General features: G+C 34.7%; 1 protein-coding gene and 1 non-coding gene across 7 annotated transcripts in view; both read right to left on the bottom strand.

Annotated features, from left to right (window-relative positions):
- Nucleotides 1–372: 372 nt before the first annotated feature.
- Nucleotides 373–22717, bottom strand: part of LOC106660864 (neuropeptide-like 1) — a 319417-nt gene continuing 297072 nt past the window's right edge. For 2 of the 6 annotated variants that reach the window (XM_014383866.2, XM_024225135.1), the window contains exons 5-7: nucleotides 18930–19258; nucleotides 15509–15693; nucleotides 373–884 (exon numbers count right to left, since the gene is read on the bottom strand). In XM_014383866.2, coding sequence (XP_014239352.1) covers nucleotides 787–884; nucleotides 15509–15693; nucleotides 18930–19258 — 612 coding nt within the window. In that variant the 3' untranslated portion in view covers nucleotides 373–786. Of the gene's footprint in view, nucleotides 885–1931; nucleotides 2138–4204; nucleotides 4812–9005; nucleotides 9032–15273; nucleotides 15366–15508; nucleotides 15694–18929; nucleotides 19259–22717 lie in introns of those variants that run through there. The other 4 variants (XM_014383867.2, XM_014383868.2, XM_024225134.1 and 1 more) reach the window with 4 other exon arrangements.
- On the bottom strand, nucleotides 17568–17641 carry Trnas-acu. The gene has a single exon. It is a non-coding gene; the product is annotated as a tRNA-Ser (tRNA).

The raw sequence follows: 22717 nt of genomic DNA, 5'->3' as shown, positions 1-22717 counted from the left end.
CAATTAGTCGGTGTTTCATTTTGATTAAAAGTGTTTATTGTTATATATGTCTATTAGGTAGTAATTAAATAAATTTGGACTCTTTGAACGTTGTTTTTTTATTGATGTACACAAAATGTAATGTAATTATAATTTTTCACATCTTATTGGGATATAAAAAGACAACTGCTTTCTATTTGATTTTATTTAAAACAGTTAAGAAATAAATACGCAAATAGATATCAACTAAGATTTTACATTATTATAATAATTATTAATTAAATATATATTTTTATATGTCATTTGTTAAATATGATAATCATTTGAGTAAATATACTTGCACAAAAACTTAGATAAATTACAGGGAGTTAAACACCAATAGTGGAATGCCTCACTTAATTCGGAACGAAATCAGAACTTTTCCAATTTGTACGGGAGTCATTCTAAAATGGCCCATTTTGATATTTTTATATATTTTTTTAAGAAAATAAATTCTAAATTTAATGTCATTCACAGCAACATATTGTCACAAATGTTTTCAAGGAATTTTACCAACATGCCGGTTAATACGAGACATAAAATGGATATACTTCGATGAATTTTTTGTAAATATTATTTTTTTGCAAATATTTTTGTTTTATAGGAATAAAGCCGAATTTATACCTGTTGCTACATATTTTAGGTAAACATTTATATGGTATTAATTTCCAACCTCATTTTGTAAGACATTAAATTATATTGTTTCTTCAGTTATATTTATTTATTTGATTTTTCAATTTTTCAATCTGACGGCTACCACAGGGGCACCTAATGTCTCCTTCTTCCGCTGTTTTCATTCCGATTGCCCCTCCTTGTGCTCACCTTCGGAAGTCTGCCTCCAGGAATTTTTCCCCCACCTCGTACTCCTGCACACAAAAATTAGCAGTGAGAAAATTTGTGGTTGAAAAGGCCAAATAATTTCTTTTATGTGAAGTTTCTATACTTTACTTCACATTTTCGTAGAAGTATTTCTTACTAAAGAAGTAAAGGTAGAGAAAAATGAGTGAATATAAGAAAAATTATGTTTATATTTAATCTACATCTAATATTTAAAAAATGCATGCTTATTAAATTGTATAATTTCAAATGTGGTATTATATTATTAAAGATGACTGTTTTGCGACCTTAAGTTAAAAAAATATTAAGAGGTAATTCAATTAATTAAGGTTTTTAGTTGAGAAAAAAGTCAGTTTCACGCGCGGGATTCGAACCCACGACCTTCAGATTAATACGCCGCTACTCAAGTGGTAGAGTAGCGGCGTATTAAGTGCTCGTGACACTGACTTTTTTATCTTAACTAAAAACCTTAATTAATTGAATGATATTAATTGGTCAAGCGGACCACGAAAACAGGGAATTAAGAGGTAAGTTGGTTTTTTAAACTTACATACTAATATTTTACTAAATATGAATTGAAAACTGCCTAATTTTTCTGACGTGAAAAGCCTAATGATATTATGCATTTCTCAGCCTTCCAATGATAGTTAAACCTGATCAATAGCTTTTTATATTAGAAATATAGTCGAAGAATATTTCAATAAAGAAAAACACTAGTTTTTAAATTTTCAACAAATCTCACACAACCCAATGAACAGGGATTTTTATTACTATTGAAGACCTACAATTAGCACTTACTGAAGTTAACATCTTCCTCAGTAAGCAAATCCGTTTAGAAATTATCCAAAGGCGAGTTTGGAAAAGAGCAAACAATAAAACTACTGAATCCTTATAATAAATATTTATTTTAAAATTGTTTCATGATAAACTGGTACAGTTAAGCAAATTCACATCATTGTTTTTTTGGTTTTTTTCACAGTCGCTTTCTTCAAAATTCTGTTTCCAGTTGAGGAGTCAAGTCTCAGTAGATGTTGATATGAAAAGGGAGGGTTTAATGAAATTAATTTGAACCTTCCTTATGTTGATATTTTTATTTTATCCCATAAGTATAAAGTTAATTGGAATTCAGTTTCGGGTCAGTCCTCAGAACAGATAAGGTCCGTATTGTCGCTTGAGTTTAAGATGATCTAATGTCGCCTCCTTCCGCTGTTCGAGTTCCTGTTCCTCGATCTTGATATCACCTTTGGAACCCGTCCTCCGGGGATCTTCCCGCCTCGTACTCCTGCACACACAAACGCATAAACCATAAAAATTATAGGAACAAATATTTGTTCAGGGCCCGGAGAATGCATGGTATATTTCAAACATGTTTCAACTTAATCTTATAGAAAAGGGAATGTTTACATGAACACCCTGTGCATGGAGAAAATTATTACTTACCTCGTTTATGTCTTTTGCAAACTATTAAAACATGAAATAATCATACAAAATTGTGATTTTTTATTAATTAAATATTTTAAGGTGTTTCAGTTTGATTAGCTTAAAACACCCATAGCATTGCAAACATATTTATCTTTATAAATTATATAATAATAAAAAAAACTGTATGGAATAATTTTCATGATTCATTCATTTATTCTATAAAATGCAACAAAACAACCACATTCTTACTAATTTATTTTAACGTGCATTATTTTGTTTATGAACATTGGTGATATTTTATTGAAGAACTCTTTTTGTATTAAAATCAATGCATTTCGAGGTAATTCCAATAACCCTCGTTCAGCTGACGATGTTTCGGCTTAAATTTTAAACATCGTCCGCTGAAAAAGGAGCTATTGGTATTACCAAGAAATTGATTTATTTTAATAAAGAGAAAAAAATGGACTTTTCAATAAAGTAACACTTATGTACTTGGATCAGTAGGAACGAGTAAAGAAAAGAAACCTAGAATTATTATTTTTATATTTTTGTTGTATAACTTTGGTTAGTTTTTTATATTGTAGTTGGTCTTATTGTCGTTAACATATGTTTTTTTAACGCCACTCCTACCACTTTTGGTTTCTAAAAATAGCCCATTTTTATATTTCTATCAGCATGTCCAAAAAAGTTAATTTAATGTGCTATCTTCATGATGAAAATGCTGCCACTTACCTTACGCTTTAAAGTTTGAACAAATTTTTTGCTTTGCTCTTTGATCCTGGCATCAAATGGTATCAATTTTCTGAAAAAAACGATGCCGCTTTTTCACCGTGTCAATAAAAGCCATACATCACCGCATTTTATTTTGTAAAAGGGCCAATTTTAAGTTAATGTTACCTAAGAACAATTGTTAACTTTTTTTGACAAATTTTACTGATGATCAGTTAAGTTTATTATCATATCTTAATACCTTTTTTTTACGTAACCTCCTCACTAGACGTCTATGTATTGGTTCGGCAATATTTTTATGTTTCAAGCAGAATAAAAATTGAATTGAGTAATAACAGCTCGAGCTAGCCAAAATCATATTTATTCTGAAATGTTGTGTAATTAGATCGTACAATGTTTTTAGATTAATAAAACTAAACTAATGAGATATTAAAAAAATATGCTAAACAAAAACATGAGTACACTCCAAACAAGTCAAATGATTAGAAATTTGGAAAAAAATGGCTGAAATTTTTAAAATGCTGATCGCAGTAAAAATCGTAATCGTGATAAGCGTCAAAGTGCAAAGCTAAAAGAGAATTATAGAAATTTATTCGAGGGCGTCGGTGGCCGCAACGGTTTAGGCGTTGACACGGCGCTCATCACTGTAAGGTAAAGGTCCAGGGTTCGAACCCGACATACAAAGGGGCTTTTTTTCAAAAACACCGGCACCCCGAGGGTTGATATAACCTCTGCTGTTGCGAACCCTCGTTAAAAAAAGCGAAACAAAAGAAATTTATTTGAAACATAATTATTATCTTCCGATTAAAACTGAGCTCAGCGTGGTTTTTGGAAAATAATCAATCATATATAATGTACTAGTTCCAGATTTTATATTAACATGATTGACGACATGTTTAGCTTGAATTACAAGAACATTGGGAATATTTTACTAAGCATATTTTCTATAACTAAGGTCTTTTGTTATATTAAAACTTATCTTTTTGCAATAATTAATTTTTACGATAATAATGAATGTTAAAGATGAGTATCACTTTTGGTGATATTTTATTTTGTTTTAATTTGGGAAAAGAAAACAAAGAGCTTTTGGTTTTTATTTTATTTAAAATAGCTATTAAATAAATTTATCGATGGGTAATAACTATGACTCCATTTTTTTATTAAACATTTATATAATAATTAATTCGATCGGGTTTAATTCGTCTCAAATGAGAATACAAACTGCATGAAAAACAACTGAGTGAAAATAGAGTTTATTATTTTATTAGCAATAATAAATTGAAAGTGGTAGGTTTTTAAGAAAATAAATTTAAAAGAACTTAAGCCTTTCACGGCAAACATATTGTTCAAAAACATATCAGTCGATTTTTATTTTGGTCATAATTTAAACTCAACATATATGAACATATTTACTTAATACAATTTTTGTAGTTGTTAATATCAAATAAATGTAATAAAAAAACGTCATAATATAACGGTTCAGAAGGAGTTTAAATTAACTATTAAATAATTCACTACTTATTAACAGTTATTGTCACTGGTTACAATGAAAGATGGGACAGAAATGAAATTGGATTTACTGGTCTACAATATTTTCACCTTAATAATTTTTTAACACAATATTGAATTTGATTTTCGTAAATTTCGTTATTATTTCGAATATTAAATATTTCGATTTTCTTCCTAATTGTTGTTTTCTTATTTCTTGCTTGGGAACGTCTAGTATCTCCTCCTAGAGCTGTGCCTATTCCTCGACCTGGAAGGTTTCGGAAGTCGACCTCCGGGTATCTTTCCAACGCGGACTCCTGCACATACACAAACACGCTCTAACCACAAGGAACAAGCCAAAACAGTAAAAATCAAAATGTATTTTTTATAAGCCTCACCAAATTGGCCACCGTCTCCCAATATGACTTGGGAAATAATTACACCTGGGACAGGGTTTCGGATTATCCTGGCGTAAACAAATAAACAGACAGAAGTGACATTTTACCAACACCAGCTGTGTATTGATTCGTTGAAAACAGATTCGGAAACACCAAACTACTTCATCTTAAATAAATCTATTTTTTTTCAAGCCTTAGATTTTTACCATGACACCTATATAGAATAGTGGTAACTAAAAATTTTGAATTCACTAGGTTTCGTGGTCCACTTGACCAAATAATATCGTTCAATTAATTAATCTGTATTTGAGTTATTGATTGAGATAAAAAGTCAGTGTTACAAGCGGGATTCGAACCCAAGACCTTCGGCTAATACGCCGCTGCTCTACCACTTGAGCTATCGTGACTTTGATCCACTCGGACACTAACTTCCCATCTCAACCTCACCTTTTGAATTTTCCTTCCTAAATTTTGAATTATTTTTCGACCATTTATGAGAAAAATTTCAGACTATTTTCTGTATGAAAATTCTACGAAGAAATGGGAAACGAAAATCAAATAAAAAAGTGGATCTTGTGATGGCCAATCTTAACGTTTGACGACTTGGACATTGATTAAATAGTTTTTTTAGAACTTTACATGTTAACCTAAGTCTAGTTCGTATATCAATAAACTAAGGGTAAAAAGTAAAAAAGTTAAACTGTTCCTGTTTTAGAAAACATCCTGCATTACTGTGTTAGAAGAATGTCTGAACTATCGTCCAAAATATATTATCCTAGTAATGCCGTAAGCGTTTGTCTTCAAAGGGAGAAAAGACTCTCCAGCTCGAGGAAGCAGTCTTGGCAGTTCAGAGACAAATCGTTGACAAGTTTGATAGGGTTTTAAATTGAACAATGACCCCTTGAGCTCCAGCAGAATCCTAGGAATCCCAAGGCGCTAAGAACGACAGAAACGGCCCTATTAAAAAAGCAATCACGGGCCTCGAACATTCGGGGAGTCGGGCGTTTTTCTAATTTCCCGAGGAATTTTGATTACCAACATTCGGTCGATTTAATTAATCCCTGGGCTGAACGTTTCCTGAAATCCTGGGCTTAGTACTTTCCGCCGATTCGGCACACCTAAGATCTCACAAGTCTCGTCTGTAAACAACCCCTGGGCAATTTCGAAAAATAAGATTGTTTTAGCAGAAGAAAACTGTTATCAAATCAAAAAATTATTAACGCCTTTTCATCAACCACTCCTTAAGCGAGCCCATTTGGTTGTCGTAGTTGTGAGATTACCACAGATTCGACGTTATTGTAAGTCGTAATGATCTAGGGCTGCTAGTTAGACGGTACTGTCAAATAAGCCATCAATCATAATACATTAGTTAGAACAAAAGGACACGGCATCGATAAGGTGGTTGACTCTACTTCCCAATAAATTTAGCAAAACTAACTTTTTAGTGAACGATTCAAATGGGATAATATCCCTTTCGTAAGATTTCTCTATTAGAAACTCTCACCTTTTTCTGGGAGAATTTCTCCAGATGTAATTAATGAGAGGCCTTCGATTATATTTATTTGTTAATAAATAATCTGATATGAGGTTAAATATTGAAGTAATAAACCATACGATTCATCAGATCCACAGTGCATTTTATTTTTAAACTATTTTTTTTCTTGTGTCTTCTATATCTTCTTCAAAGCAAAATGTTTTCATATGCTTGCAACTTTTATAAAATGGGAAGCATACGATTCATCAGAACCAGTGCATTTTGTTTTTAAACTATTTTCTTTTCTGTATTTTTTATATCTTCTTTAAATCAAAAGGTTTTCATATACTTGCAACTTTTATAAAATGGGAAATAGGTCGTTTTTGTTGAAAGGTGAACAAAATTTATTCTTATTATATATACACAATAAAATCGAGGGATGATAATTCATGATTATCTAAATCCTGGTAACCTTCGACTTTAGTTTTTTTTTCAAATTTAGGCCCAAAGGTGATTTTTAAAAGACGTAATTTAGTTCCTGAACGCATATAGTTTTTCTTAACTAATAATTACACGAGACTAACGAAAAGTTGGATATGGAGAAAACTAGATTGTATTTTCGTCTCGAGGTGAACACAACTGATTACTGATTGATGATGTTGATGATGATGGATACTAGAAATTGGGGGTTTTTATACTCCAAGAACAGCAGCTTTTTGGCTTATTGTACTTTTTTCGTACCCAACTTTAGTTCATTGCACTCGATCCTTCTCCAAAGACGTACTAGGCCATTGACTGTCGTTGTTAAAATTCCTTTCCCTGGGTATTCTTTTTTTAATTATTATTTTTTATTTCTTTACTTTACGAGGGTTCGCAACAGCAAAGCTTATATCAACCCTCGGGGTGCCGGTGTTTTTGAAAAAAAGCCCCTTTGTAAGTATGTCGGGTTCGAATGCAGGAGCGCAGGATTCGAACCCTGGACCGTGACCTTACAGTGATGAGCGCCGTGTCAACGCCTAAACCATTAAGGCCACCCTCCCGGGTATTCTTCGAATCCTTGGTTATGTGTTCATTGAGCAGTTTTTTTCCATTCGAAAATGAAATGGGTCGTCATCCACATTGCGTAGCGTACAAATTGGATCATCATTGAATATGATCATGTTGTAATGTTTTCTCAGATGCCACTGACCTGTAAATAGTCCTATCAGCCCTCTCTATTTGTAGCAGTGAGAATTTTAGATTACTCTATAATTTATTTTTTTTAGCAATTTTTTTTCAAAGCATTCTTTCTTTGATACAAAGTTAGAAAAAAAGATTTTTGATACTTCTAATTTTGTTAACTGGGAAAAGGAAACAAATATGTAGAGATATATTCGTTGATCACAGGTGGTCCTACTTACTTCTAAGTTTTGTTTCCATTTTATTGAGGTTATAGCATATTAAGTTTATTACTTGGGTTTGACATATACTTTTTTGATATCCTTTTAAAGATACATTCCTTAAAAGCTAAAAATATAACGGAATGAAAATTGGCTTCTAAATAACAGTACTGTTAGGCAGAGAACACGAGTAAAGCCAAATGAACGTCTATTAACCATTTCTTAGGGCGAACTTTGCCCATAGAAGATACTATCTTGGTATTCTTGGTATGGGATTGGCTCGTATCCTTTAGTTGGACCTGCTTCCTGGGAATGAAACGGTCAATTAAATCAAATACTGTTCTTAACAGGACCGACTAAATACAGCTATCAAGAAAGAGCATTAGCTAAATGGAGTCATTTCACACCACAACCCAAGTCCTCATAATATACGTTATTGAGGTTTACTACCTCACCCGTTACATTTTTATCTCTTTGGCCGATAAAAAATAATTAAATAAGAAATTTTTGAGTCAGTAAATCTGCATTACCAGGTTGTCAATTAAGGGTAGAAAAGCTTTTGGGACAATGTCATAATTCATTTACAAAACAATACAAAAAGTAACAATAAGTCAATAAATAATTATTGATTATATAAAAAATAACTCAACCATGATTATGAGAACAAATAATGTTCGTTGCCTTAATGATCCCCACAAAATTCATTAACTCTTACAAAATGTCGAAGGAGTGAAATTTCATTTTTTTTATTATACTCGTATAGGTGTGTTTGTGTAAGGCAAACCATATATAAATGCCAGTTTATATTAAGTCAACAAAACGTTGTAATATTTATTCTTACACCTTGTAATAGCTAGGTATTAAAAGGTCAATATTTACAAAAGCATAACAGCATTCAACTCAACTGCTGTTTCAATTTCTTCCACGGTTGGAAATGAAATTGGTAATAACGCCTAGTACAAACACTGCAGGATATATTAATATTGTTATATGGGTGTTATTTTTTTAAACAGAGAAAAAATTGAATTGCCAGTTGAATTGAACCTCTCGTTTAAAATTGTTCATATATCCAGTAAAAATTAAAAAAAAAAATCGACAAGAAATAATTGATTGAAGCTTGTGCATAAAATATTATTCTGTGCATTTGTGAAGAGAAGAATCAAAAACTAAACAACGTTCTACTTTGGGAGGAGGGCAGTGAGGGGGCCTAGTTCGACTGCTTTCAGTGTGGAAATAAAATCAAAGGTGTTTACCTTCCCTGACATGCGACTGCACCTAAAAACTAGCTGTAACAGATAAAAATAATTTTGATTTGATAGAAGATATAAGATTCAAAATATGTTTTTGTAAACGTTTTGACAAATTGAAAACCGTTTGACTAGGTTTTTGTTTATCCGAGTTTTTTCCGAATTTCAGAATTGGACATCCAAATACAGTTTGACTTCTAGTTCAAATTTGTTCAAACTTGACTCGGTTTCGTTAGATTTGAGACGGTAAAACTATAACATTATAGTATTTTTGGGTCCAATGAAATTTTTTCGCTTTAATTGAACCTTTTGTTTTAATGAAACCTGCGGTTTTACGTCTCGTTGTTGCCGGAGGAAGTTTAAAATATGCTGCTAACCAAGCTAATATTAAATGTCAACACTGGTAAATCCTTATTAAGCGAACTATTTCGAATTAGTGGCCAAGAAAAGAGGAGGTTACCGAAGAAAAGTGATTACACCTGAAATCCTGACAACTTTGGAGCGTGTGGTTGAAGAAAATGGTAGACTGACACTTAAGGAAATGAAACGACATCTCTCAACTCTTGGGATTAACAAAGGACTTAGTCCCGGCACCATCAGACACAAATTATTAAAAATGGGGACTGATTATATCCCGGAAACATTCTTCACAACTTCATATAAAGTCTCAACGGACTATAAAGGAGAGGAAGAACACAGGAGAGCATCAGATAGAACGATATGGTATACAGATGGCTCCAAAACAAACGAAGGAACCGGATCGGGCGTTTTCTGTACAAGCCCAAAACATGAGCAATCAAACTCATTAGAGAAGTCCTTTCAGGCAGAAATACATGCCATCAATGCTTGTGCCCTGGAAAATCTTAAAAGAGGTTACACTGGCAAAAGAATAGTCATAAGATCTGATAGCCAAGCAACCATTAAAGCATTAGCCTGTAAAAAAGAATCCCATCAAAATTAGTCGGTGAATGTATCCAAAATCTCTAAAACCTGGGGAAACATAACGACCTGAAGATACCTTGGGTGTGACGGAACAGGAGAATTTTGGGTAACGACAAAGCAGACTGCCTGGCCAGAGGAGGATCTACAAGACGATACATAGGCTCCGAACCTATACTTGGAATAACAAAAACAAATATAGAATCCTCCAACGCAGAATGAATCCAAACAAGACAAAAGGACAAGTGGATAAACTCTAGCAGTGCAAGACATAGTAAACTTATGATGAAACAACGCTCACCAAAACTGGCAAAAGCATTGCTGCAATTGGAGAGGGCCAAACTCAGAGGAGTGGTAGGACTACTAACCGGTCACTGGCATCTGAGAAAACATCTACACAACATAGGTATATACAACGATGATCCCATTTGCAGATTATGTAATGAGGAGGAGGAAACGGCCACTCATATCATCTTCGATTGCGAAGCAACAGCTCAATGGAGATTTAACCTAACGTATGGAAAAAACTTAGGGAAACAAATTGCAGCATCGGCAGTCAATGACCTGATACTTTTAAGGAGAAGAATTGAGTCTATTGCACTGAACTAAGGAACTAGGAAGGTAGAATAAACCAGAAGGCTGCAGTGCCTGGGGAGCGCAAACCCCGCTTTCTAGTATCCTTTTTTACCATACCATGCCATAGGCACGGCACCACACTAGACTGAATGTGACGGAAGTTTCCGCGACGAAAAATCCGCCCAACCCGAACAAGCCATACTTGGAAAAGCAGAGGAGAAAGAGAAAACATTGGATTCATTCATGAATATGAAAAGGGTAGCACTTGGGCAATTCTACTGTCTGTATGACTTTTCTCTTGGCATCCCTGTTACTGTACTTTCTCTTTACAATTCCACAGACAGGGCCTGTTCTGAACTTCCACAATAAAATAGTCTACGTCCATCCTAGATCAGCTTTTTGCTGTCCGACTGCCTGCCTCTTCCGCTCTACCCATGTCCGTTGCCAGTCTGGCACAACCTTCTACTTTGCACTGTTTTGACCTGCTTAGGCGGAACCCAGCGGAAAATTCCGTTGACGGACGCGTGGTCGCGGTGCTGGACGGAAACATTACGACGGAAATTAATTAATTAAGCTTGTGCAGCGGAAATTTCCGTCGCATTCTGTCTAGTGTGGTGCCGGCCTTACTTCTATTCATGATGCACTGGCTTCTTTAAAAATTGGTTAAAAAAAGCTTAATTGGAAATCGACCAAATAAATTCCGAAATATCTGTCATGATGAGGAAAGTGTTTGCCTTAACCATTGTTGAATGGGCACTTGCAAATCTTTCTCTCCTCATTTGTATCGATGAATCAGGCTTTAACCTTCACTTCAACTACTTAGGAGTCGAGCACGATTAAGAGCAAAGACCCGCGCAATCATCACAATCCCAACAGAATGGGACGCTTACGTTGGCCATTATCTATCAAGGTATTTGTCACCATACAGTAATGACTACCGGAAATTGCAATGGAGAGATATTCTGCGGTTTTGTACGAGAACTTTGCTTAAAGCTCAATGAACCATCCCTTAACAATTCGACACTTGTCATGGATAACGCCGCTATCCACAAAACGGAACTAGTTGAACAAATAGTGCTTTCTTTTTGTAATTAAATTTCTTCCTCCTTATTCACCGTTGCTAAACCATTCGAAACATCTCAAAGATTAAAAACTTTTCCAGATGACTTATAACTACTCCGGACCAATTACAAAACCCGCCTGAAGTTATTCATCGCAGCGTAAACTCCCTCTTCCAAGCATATTGCACCCACATAGACGTTGACGTTATGCTAAAGTTACGAGCAGCGGGAATGCTCCTATACTAAAATAATTCATTTAATATATGATTTCTTACCGTATAATACAATCATGTTGACAAATAAACAGTTTTTTTTTTTCAACAACCCTCACAAAACCACAGGTTTCATGTAAAAAGATAAAAGTTTAATTAAAAAGAAAGAAGTTTCAATTGAAAAAAAAAAAAAACGTTTCAATTAAAGCGAAAAAAGTTTCGTTTGACCCGAAAATGCTTTATACCAGAACATATTCGATTCAATGTATCATTTAGACGAAACCTGCGATATGGATCCGTACTTTGAACTTGTAGTTCGGTCGTTTCAGATCATTCTAGTCTGTCTATTCTTGCTGGTTGTGTCTGTCAGAAGCATTTTGGCACTTCGCCATCATGAATCTGAGCAAAAAAGCGCAAGGAGGCGGAAAAAGACAGGAAGAAAGCCAAATTAAATCGTTTTTCGTGCTTTCCAACAATCTTCAAAAGAACCCAGAATATGGGTAAAATACAAAAAAAATCATTATTTTTTCTGTCAAACATTGTACAGCAATGGATGGTTTGAAAAACACAAATATCTATTAATTTTTTTTCCCAAATGAAAGAAATGGCAATTGAAGTAACAATCGGATACTGTAACAATATTGGTTTCTATTCTAACAATCAGATTGCGTGTAAACATCAGAAATGAAAACTGATGGCAAACATCGTTTGAATACTCAGAAGGGAAGAGCAATTCCTACCACAATGGATAATCGTTGTAAAATTAACTTTCGAGTACTTCCATTAAGGAGGCCTTTATGCTTAACCCAGTTTCATTCATGCAGCAAAATGTGCAGCATACTCTGTCTGTGGGTTTATTTTACGGTGCTACCATGTTTACGAAACAAACAAGGAGAGTTGTAAGATCAAATTATAATGTTAATGTTGGAATGCTAATTTGAGTAAGTTTCAAACGTAACTGTATCTTTAAATGGATAACATTTGAACATGTAAATTTTACATAACAATTTCGCTTTTATTACGTAAATTGTAGTGGAATTAATTCACGCGAAATAAAATGCAGTAAATATTCGAGAAAAACTTCCTAAAGCTAGACGAGTGTGGTGTTTCTGGCACAAATTTTTATTTTATTAAAATTAAAATCGTTTCTTGAATTTATGTAGGCTCAAATTCGGACTATATACATACATACACATATGTGCAGGTTTCGAGAATCACCCACCTCGGGTGTTGGCAGTCCGGGGTCAGACCTCGGTCTGGTCCGTCCGGACGCCGAGGTTAGGTTACAGGAACTATCAACAAATAGGTCAATCAGCACCCACCGCATGCAGTTCCTGGATCCAAAATCATTCACTTCCTCATTCATTCTGAAATAAATTCTTTAAACAAACCTAAGGGTTGATGGGGTACTCAAAATTCCACCATCCGCCCTCTCACACTACACATTCAAGCTGATAAATCCATTCACTCTATACACAAAACAATGCACAATAAAACAACCCTGTTTCATTCAAGGATCAGAACAGGAGACTCAGATATTCTTTGTCGTGCTCAAGTAGAGTTCCTATAATGGAATTCCTACACGCTCTCTATATGGGACCAAAGAATTGTACCCACAATCAGGTTGGACATATCGAGCAACCCTCCTCTGCATGCCGGTCAAAAAGTAAAGACGTGTGTCAATCTCGCATGCCCTATTCTTAACCGGGTGAGGATGACTCTTCGAGTGAGATCCTCCGAAGGCCAGATTCTTGGACGAATTTCTCAAAATAGCAAATATGTTTGCTTATGTAAACAATGATAATCCTATATTTCAATTAAACCAAAATATAACGTGTTTGCATAAATCTTAGGAGTAAGAGCTGTGCTTTAAAAATATATTGGAAAATTTTAACAAAGATCCTTTAAAAAGCTATCGGGTTGTCCGGAAAATAATGCAGGATTTTAAGTTTTCATTAAAAAAAATCTATATAAAATATTCTGTTTACGTTTACAGGATTACTCATTTGTATGAATGTCAACACTTATTAATCCTCTTCCAAATGATATTGTTTGTTTACCTCTGTAGCATTCCGCTACTTGGAAATAATTCAGTCATCCTTATAATGTCAAAGCGAGAATTTCGTACGATTTTCTTTTACGAGTTAAACTCGGCCGAAGCGGAGCCCAAACGGCTAGAAACATTAACCAAGTCTGGGGCGAGGGTTGTGTTAATGAGTGCACTGTGCAAAGGTGGTTTAAAAAATTTCGGGAGGGAGATTTCAGCCTTGAAGATGAAGAAGGTCGTGGAAGGCCTTCCTCTCTTAATGATGATGTTCTGCGATCAGTGGTGGAAGAAAACCCCAAAACAACTGTTCGAGAACTTGCTGACCACCTCAAGGCGATTGGAAAAGTGAAAAAACTCGAAAATTGGGTTCCACACTCATTAAACGATCGCCAAAAAAATCAGCGCTTTGATGTTTGTGCATCACTTCTTTGTCGAAACAAAAATGACCCATTTCTGGCCAGAATTGTTACATGTGACGAAAAGTGGATTCTCTACGATAACACTAGACGTTCTGGACAGTGGCTCGACAAAGGAGAAGCTCCAATACATTTTCCAAAGCCCCCAACTCATCAAAAAAAGGTAATGGTTACGGTATGGTGGGCTTCATTTGGTTTAATACACTACAGCTTCTTAAATCCTGGCGAAACCATCAATGCTGAATCATACTGTAACCAAATTAATACCATGCATCAGAAATTGGCAGTAATGAAGCCCTCTTTGGTCAATCGGAAAGGGCCCATTTTGTTGCATGACAACGCTCGACCACATGTGTCACGTGTAACGTCACAAAAATTATTGGAGCTTGGCTATGAAACTTTGCCTCACCCACCCTACTCTCCGGACCTCTCGCCTACTGACTACCATTTTTTTAGACACCTGGACCACTACTTACAACACATAATATTCAAAAATCAAACGGAACTGGAAAATGCATTTATTGACTTTATCAATTCTAAAAATTCTGAAATAAGTTACCAACACGTTGGGAGAAATGTATTGAGAGTATGGGAAATTATTTTGATTAAAGAACATTGCTTTAAAGTAACTAGTTTCTTTTTTTTTTGTTTAATACCAAAATCCTGCATTATTTTCCGGACAACCCAATACATCTGAGATGAAATACCTAGATTCTGTTTCAGAATTCTATTTACAAATCGTCTAGAGCATATTTGAGAAAGATTAAGTTTTACTACTTGAAATAGAAATTCTGTATCATGCAATCTAAGTGAAAAAAAATCTGTACCAAAAAGTCGAAGAAAAGATTAACTACATATATTTACAAAATGAAAAGTCTTTTTTTTTAAATAATTATTTGTAAGAGATGCATTTTTGCCAGCTATCTTGGGAACAACTAAGCAAGGGCAGGTTAACTGTATGAACTGAGTACCTACGTATTGGTTTTTTTGTTTTATAAAAAAATTACAGAGAGAGATGATAAAGAAAGGCTAAAAATTCAAAAATCTACCGGTATCTAGTCATCCGGTTGTGGTTTCTCCGAAAGTGTCCATGAGGAAGCCATCCGCTCCGGGCCAAAGATCCTGCAAACGCCATTTCGACGTTACACCAAGGGATTCGCCGATTTCGGCTTTTTATCACTTTGCTTTTGGGAATTTGCCGTTTTTCGGGGTGTATCGCGCTCGGGGCATTTTTGAGAGTATCGGGCCTAAAAACGACAACTCACCGAAATATCTCTTCTCCAGTTCCTCGCGGGCCATCCTCTTGGTACGGGTGTGTTCCATGTCGTCCTTTGTGATCTGCGACATCTCTTCTTTCAAGTCGTCCTGAGCTGTTTCTTTGAGGGAGATATCGTCAGTTTCCGTTGGGTGATCCGAAAGCCTTGCCTGTCTCAGTAAAGTAGCAACGTGTCTGCAATAAATGCACAACGAATGAGAACGATCAAAATACAATATCCCATTATTTGGTTTTATGTGTTCAGCATGTAAATAGATATTTAGATCATCGATCAAAATTTTATTGTTTGACATGGTTTTAGTTTAACTCCAGACATATATTTTCAATAAATATTTCTGTAATACTCAAATATTTAATTATAATATGCTGATGGGATAATGTGTTATTGAATAAGAATATTTTAAAAAAGAACGAAGATTGGAATGTAATTACTTCTTTCAATTAAATAATCTTTTTATGTAAGGTTTTAGTTGACATAAAAAAGCTAGTGTCACGAGCGGGATTCGAACCCACGACCTTCGGCTCAATAAATGGCTGCTCTAACCGGTTGAGTGGTTCCGAATCCCGCTCGTGACACTGGCTTTTTTAATTCAACCAAAACCTTACATAAAAAGATTATTTAATTGAAAGAAGTAATTTGGTCAATGGACCACTAAATATAATGAATTTAATAAAATTACTGTTTTAGCTTTTTGTTCTAATAGATAATAATACCTACTATAAATATTATATACCTCCAAAAAACAAGTTTGAAATAGTAATTTAATACCAAAATATGGAAAATAAGTAAGAAATCTGACTAAAATTTCCATTCTTAGTTCAAATGTATGAAATGCAATTGCAATTTCAAGCGGCGGCTATGGACATGGGCTCAATGAATTTAATGAAACTTTTTTGGTGATACTAAGTCGAAAAATATCAGACACCTGCCCGTGGGGTCTTGCCAATGAGCCCTAGGATGCGTGAAAAAAAATAATATAATTTTCTGCCTTTGTCGTCCATGTATTTTAAGTAGACAATATATCAGTAAAATTTTTTGCGTACAATAAAAAATTAACTTAAGGATTGTATTACACGAGATTTGACGGTAAAAATTGATCAGTTCAGTGATCTTTTAAAAATTAATAGTGGTGTTATTCAGGGTAGTGTTCCGTATTGTTTCTCATACAAAATTTATGTTTACGAAATGAGACAAGATTTTTGTGCACATGATAGAAACTTTTGTCGGTGCATATTGCTCAATTGTCAGCTATCTCAAAAGCTCAATCATCCTCCAATAGATTTGTTCTCAAGATTAAAACTTACTAATAAGTACTGAGAAAACATAATGATTTTTCAAGCAAATTCATCGAGATCAGCCCATGAGCCATTGTTTTATGTCATTCATGCCCTACATGTCAAAAAACTCAGGGCCTTGACATGTGATTGCCCTTCCCTAAACGAAGTAAACGACTTATTTGGGCTTAACTTTATACTGAAATACGACATATGGGACCTTTTCCCTTTCGAACCGCGAAATATAATGGATTTAATAAGTAAAACGTAGTATATCTACACTTAAGCTCTCCGTGGCCATTTCATTTGTCACCGAGAATCGAATCCTGATTACACGACATTTGAAAAATGGCAAAAAGGAGGGAAAATCGGAAAGGAAGGTTGAAGTGGAAAGTTGGTGCCCAAGTGGATCGAAGTTACGATAGCTCAAGTGATAGAGCAGCGGCGTATCTAGCCGAAGGTCTTGGGTTCGAATCCCGCTCGAGACACTGACTTTTTCATTTCAACCAATAACTTACATAAAGATTAGTTAAATTAAAAATAATGTCAAACTCCAATAACCAAAGAGAGAATTTCTTAAACATATTTACATTGAATGCAAAATAATATACCATCATTAAAATGATAAATTATTTCATTGGCAATTCAAAGCATTGCCCATTAAAATAATACGACACAAATGTAAGACACAATTCTTCTTCTATGCACTAATTTTGTTTACAGCTTTCAATTAATTATTTTTATCTAAGTTTTTGATTGAGATGAAAAATCAGTGTCACGAGCGAGATTCAAACCCACGACCTTCGGCTCAGTACGCCGCAGCTCTAACCACTTGAGCTATCGTGACTTTGATCCCCTCTATTTACAAATTTACCTTTTGTTTGCCATATTTTCTAATGTCGTAATCATGATTCAATTTTCAGCGACTAATGAAGTAGCCACGAGGAGCTGTTAGTGAATTAATTACTTCTTTTAGTTATTTAATTAATCCATATTTGCTAAGTGGCCATAATTAACAATATTAATTATTCCAATTCGTTTTTTATCTAAGCTTGTGGGTTTGAACCCCGCTCCTGACATTAATTTTTCATCTTAATCAAAAACGTAAATGAAAAGAATATTGAAATAATCAATACGGTCTATTATGACACTATGCAAATATGGATTTCTTTACAGCATAATGACATATACATATCGTCAATGCGAGTTAGAAGTAAATATCAAAACAATCTTGAATTCGTCCCAATCGTATCTTTTTATAATGTTAACAACGAAGAAAAACAGCTTACAATAAACTATATTATAAAAAACAACCTATATTCTCATTAATTTTTTAATTATCAATTAATAAAAAGTATACAAGCGTAAGCTGAAAACAAAATTAATCAGCTTTCTGACGCTTAAATTATGTTGAACTTGGGGAAAATTTGAATGAGTTATCAATTTTGAAGTGAAACACTGGTCATAGGAGATAAAAAATTGCGCGTGGCTAATTCAGCTCCAAAATTTCTAATTTTTGGTTGGCCATAAAAATTCGTATTTAAGAGCTTTACCTGGTACATAAAACGAATCGTTTTAGTAATTTTTTGGCCTGTTTTACTAGAATCGTTTTTTGAATTTTGTAACTTTTTAGATATCTTATCTTCTTGGATTATTTTATATTTCAATATGCAAAACAATCCTTTATATTAATTTATTACTGTTCTTATTTATCATGCACAACGAAGGCAGATTAGCATATTTTATTAACTTATTTTTTCGCTTGTAGGGTCCTTCGGCAACTCGGATATGTATACAATTTTCTTATATCTAGTATCACCCAAAACCGTTTCATTAAAATCAATGACACCTTCGTAAACTCCACTTCTTAATTCTTTAGTTAGAGTATTAAAAGATCTGTATATTTTTTGAGAATATACTAAGTTTCTATACGTGGCTGATGCTTACTGATTAAAAAAACAAATAGACTCTTTGTATAAACAGAACGTTGTATAAAAATGTCTTAGAACTGTCCAGAATGCATCAGAAATGTTTGCTTAACTAATAAAAACAATTTAAAAAATTGCAGAAATAAAATATTTTTTGAGAATAAAAGTGTTTGTACAATTAGCCCTTCTGGGTGTTAGTGTTCTCACCTTTTGTTGATTTCTTCGTCGACGTCCCTTTTTCCGAATTTTAGAGCATATGGATAGTCTCGGTTCTTGGCGAGGACTCCGACGTTCCTCTTGTCGTTGACGAATGGGATTCCGTGGTTCGCTACGAATGCACCGATGTGCCTTTTTCCTTCCCCCAGGGGTTCGGTACGGTCTCTGATGATGGACGGCAGGTTTCGCTTGTCCTCGTTGGTCTCTTCGAACGAATCTTTTTTTCCACGGACGATGGAAGCGATGTTCCTCTTGCCCTGTGGCAGCGAGAACCCTCTCGCCAGAGAGGCCACGTTCCTCTTTTCGCCGATTCCATAAACCTGGAAAGTTTCGTATCTAATAATTCATTTTGTAAAAAGTCATATACGAAACATGTTTAATTATGTATATAAACAAATTCACTAATTTCGTGGTCCGCTTGACCAATTAATATATTAAAATTAATTAAGATTTTTAGTTGAGATACAGTCAATGGCACGAGCGGGATTTGAAAAGTGGCAAAAAGGAGGGAAAACTCAAAAGGTGGGGTTGAGATAGGAAGTCGATGTCCGAGTGGATCGAGATCACGATAGTTCAAGTGGTAGAGCAGCGGCGTATCTAGCCGAAGATCTGGGTTCGAATCCCGCTCGTGCCAATGACTCTTTTATCTCAATTAAAAACCTTAACTAATTGTAATATATAAACAATATTTGTGACATTCAAATTTGAAGTCTTTAGCTGATGTTTCATTAACTTCTTTCAAAATACGCCTTACAACAACAAACATAGCAGTTCTCGCGAGTTGAAATAAATTAAAACAAATTATTTAATTATGAGATTTATGATGGAATTGTGTGTCGTGACAAAAATATATTATGGTAAATTGAAAGGCAGTAATCATGTTACTCAGTGAGGAACTGTTTTTTTTCTTCTTATGAGACATTTCCTCACTGAGGCGGGCGTGAAGCAATAACGTGTATGACCGAAACGTAAAGGACCCGGTTCAAACTGAGAAAGCAAAGTGGCCAACTATTTTTAACATGTACCCTCTAGATCCGTCCATCTTTGCTCCTTTGATCTGAAAGTGACGTTGAATATTTCTGCATCTTTAGTGGTACAAAAGTATAAAAAAGAACCAATAAAAAGTAACATAAAATAACGCATAATCCAACCACCGAAGATGGTGAAATGCCAAATCATATGACAGATAAAACCAAGATGATATTTTTTATTTATTTATTTTTTTAGAAACACAGGAACTAGATAAAGAGATGTTTGTCTGGTTAGTTCACACTACCCCAGAGTACACGATATTCCTCGAGGTAAGCGGAGATGTGCCCCTCCACTCACGCTAATAAATTACATTCCTACCCAGGCTTCGTTCACACTACCCAGAATTCCTTAGGTTTAATTGAGGATATGCCCCTTCTTTTACGCCAATAAATTACTTCATGCACCAGACTTCGTTCACGCTACTCGAGAACATTAAATTACATACACACTATTCCCTTAGTATTCGATATTCATCGGGATAATCAGGAACATGCCCCTTAATTCACGCTAATAAATTACATTCACATATTCATTCACACTATCTCAGAATTCTAGATATTCTTTCGCAATTCTTGATAAGCCTTTGAATTCACGCTAATAAATTAAACTCACATACTAGACTTTTCATTCACATGGTAAATTACATTCCCACATTCATGTAAACTATCCCAGAATTCTAGATATCCCTCAATTCACGCTAATAAATACATTCGATCCAATAAATAATACGTATCACATAAAGGAAGGTATAAAGATCTATTTACAATTAAAAATATTTATGGTCCTGATATAATTGTCGGTAAAACATGGGGCCTCAAACCATGGGTAGACAAATGGCTATATATTGCAACCTAGATTATTGTTCGCAGCGTTAGTATGGTGGAACGGTCTAGAAAATAAAGGGAATAGTAACAAATTAAGGTCATTTCAAAGAATAGGCCGTTTGAAGACGACAGGAGCATTTTCAACTACACCAACCCTAGTACTTGAAATCATAACCAATACCAAACCTCTACACATTGAGGTTAAGGTCAGAGCACTTAACCAGCTGCTCTGACCTTAGATCTGCTCAGATTAATTAATGAAGGCAGTTGGAATCATAAGTGGAATGACATAGGTCACTCGAAAATCTTCCAACTATTGAGTAAGGTTAACGGCCAATTATTAAGCGTTAGTGATAAAGATTCAAACCCCTTCGGGGAAAAGTACTTTCAGGTAGTCACCCCTTGTGAATATAATTATAGCATGGATGATGACCATCGCAACATAGACTGCTATACAGATGGTTCACTTATCAAAGGTAGAAGGAGCGGTGCAGGAATATACTACCTAAATTAGAAATCAGCATCTCCTCTTGGCAATAACACCTCGTTTTTCAAGTAGAAATCTGGGCCATTAATGTGTGTTGTAGAACTTATGGAAAATAAAATTAAGGGAAAAGATTTTTTCTGACAGTCAGGCTAGTCTTAGGTCATTACAAAAAGATTTGTCAACCTCTGAACTGGTGGAAGAAACTGTAGATCTTATCAATAGGATCTCTTCCAGGTTTGAGAAGAAAGTAACCCTTATTTGGATACCTGCACATAAAGGACACCATGGCAATGAAGAGGCGGATAGCCTGGCCAAAAAAGGTTCTAATACTGTGTTTGTCGGGCCACAACCGGTATTACCTCACTTTATGAGCGCAGCGAAAGAGAGTATTAAAAACTGTGGTATGAAACAATTCCTTAAGGAGTGGAATCTATCCCCCGGACACAGGCAATCGAAAGAGTTTGTTAAAGGTGATCAAACCAGCAGAATCGAAATGGCTATACTCTATGTAAGGAAGGGAATTAGGAGGCTGATCCTGACGGGCCACTGCTTACTTAGAAGACACCTCTCTGGGTATTCTACCAGATCCTTTTGCCGTTTTTGCGAAATAAAAGAAGAAACGGCAAGGCACAACCTCACAGAGTGTGATAGGTATGCTAGATCCAGATTTGAAATCTTTGAAGGAGCAGACATTACCAAATCACTCCCCGAGATAAAATGGTCCAAAAGCTTGGGGTTCGTGAACAAGTCCAAGAAATTTATGCAGGTCACGTGAGCCGACAAGTCCCGAATCTTTTATGGATGGGGTACGAGTCTTCCCAAGCATTTAACCCCCCGGGTCCTGGTCGCCCACCCTGCGTAATATATATAATATATGGTCCTGATATATTTGATCAGTAATCTGAGTCTGCTGCCGTACCTCAAAGATGATCTTAAAGGCCAAACAATAGAGAAATATTTTCTGGTATTTTTTACGGTACAGTTTAAAAAAGATCTTGTCAGTAATTAACCATAAATTTTTGAAAGTTAAATGACTGGTGTAACGGAGAAAAATAATGGATAATGTTTAATTAAGACAGCAAAAATATTATATGTAAGTATGTAATAATATAACTAAATTAGTTGTGATTTATGATAAAAGTACAAAGTAACAATGCGATATTGAATAATTTTAGTTCATTATCTTTTATTTATATATTACATCAACTTTAATTTTGGTTGAACGGAGTCGTCCTCATTAGCACCGACTAGAGACCGTGATAGCCCTTTCTGACGATATCTTTGATCTCACTAATTGGAGGATCAATCAAGTTCATCCCTTAGAAATAACGAAGATGTGTACAATTTACTGCTAATTGAATCATTGAATTGAAGCATCGATACGATTTAGACTTTTCTGAATAATGTCAATTACATTTTTAAAATAATACCAGCTT

Source organism: Cimex lectularius, unplaced genomic scaffold, assembly GCF_000648675.2.
Source record: "Cimex lectularius strain Harlan isolate CLEC.00 unplaced genomic scaffold, Clec_2.1 scaffold24, whole genome shotgun sequence".
NCBI lineage: Eukaryota > Metazoa > Arthropoda > Insecta > Hemiptera > Cimicidae > Cimex > Cimex lectularius.
Note: the sequence above shows the minus strand (reverse complement) of the source record. Positions and strands in the feature narration are given on the sequence as shown.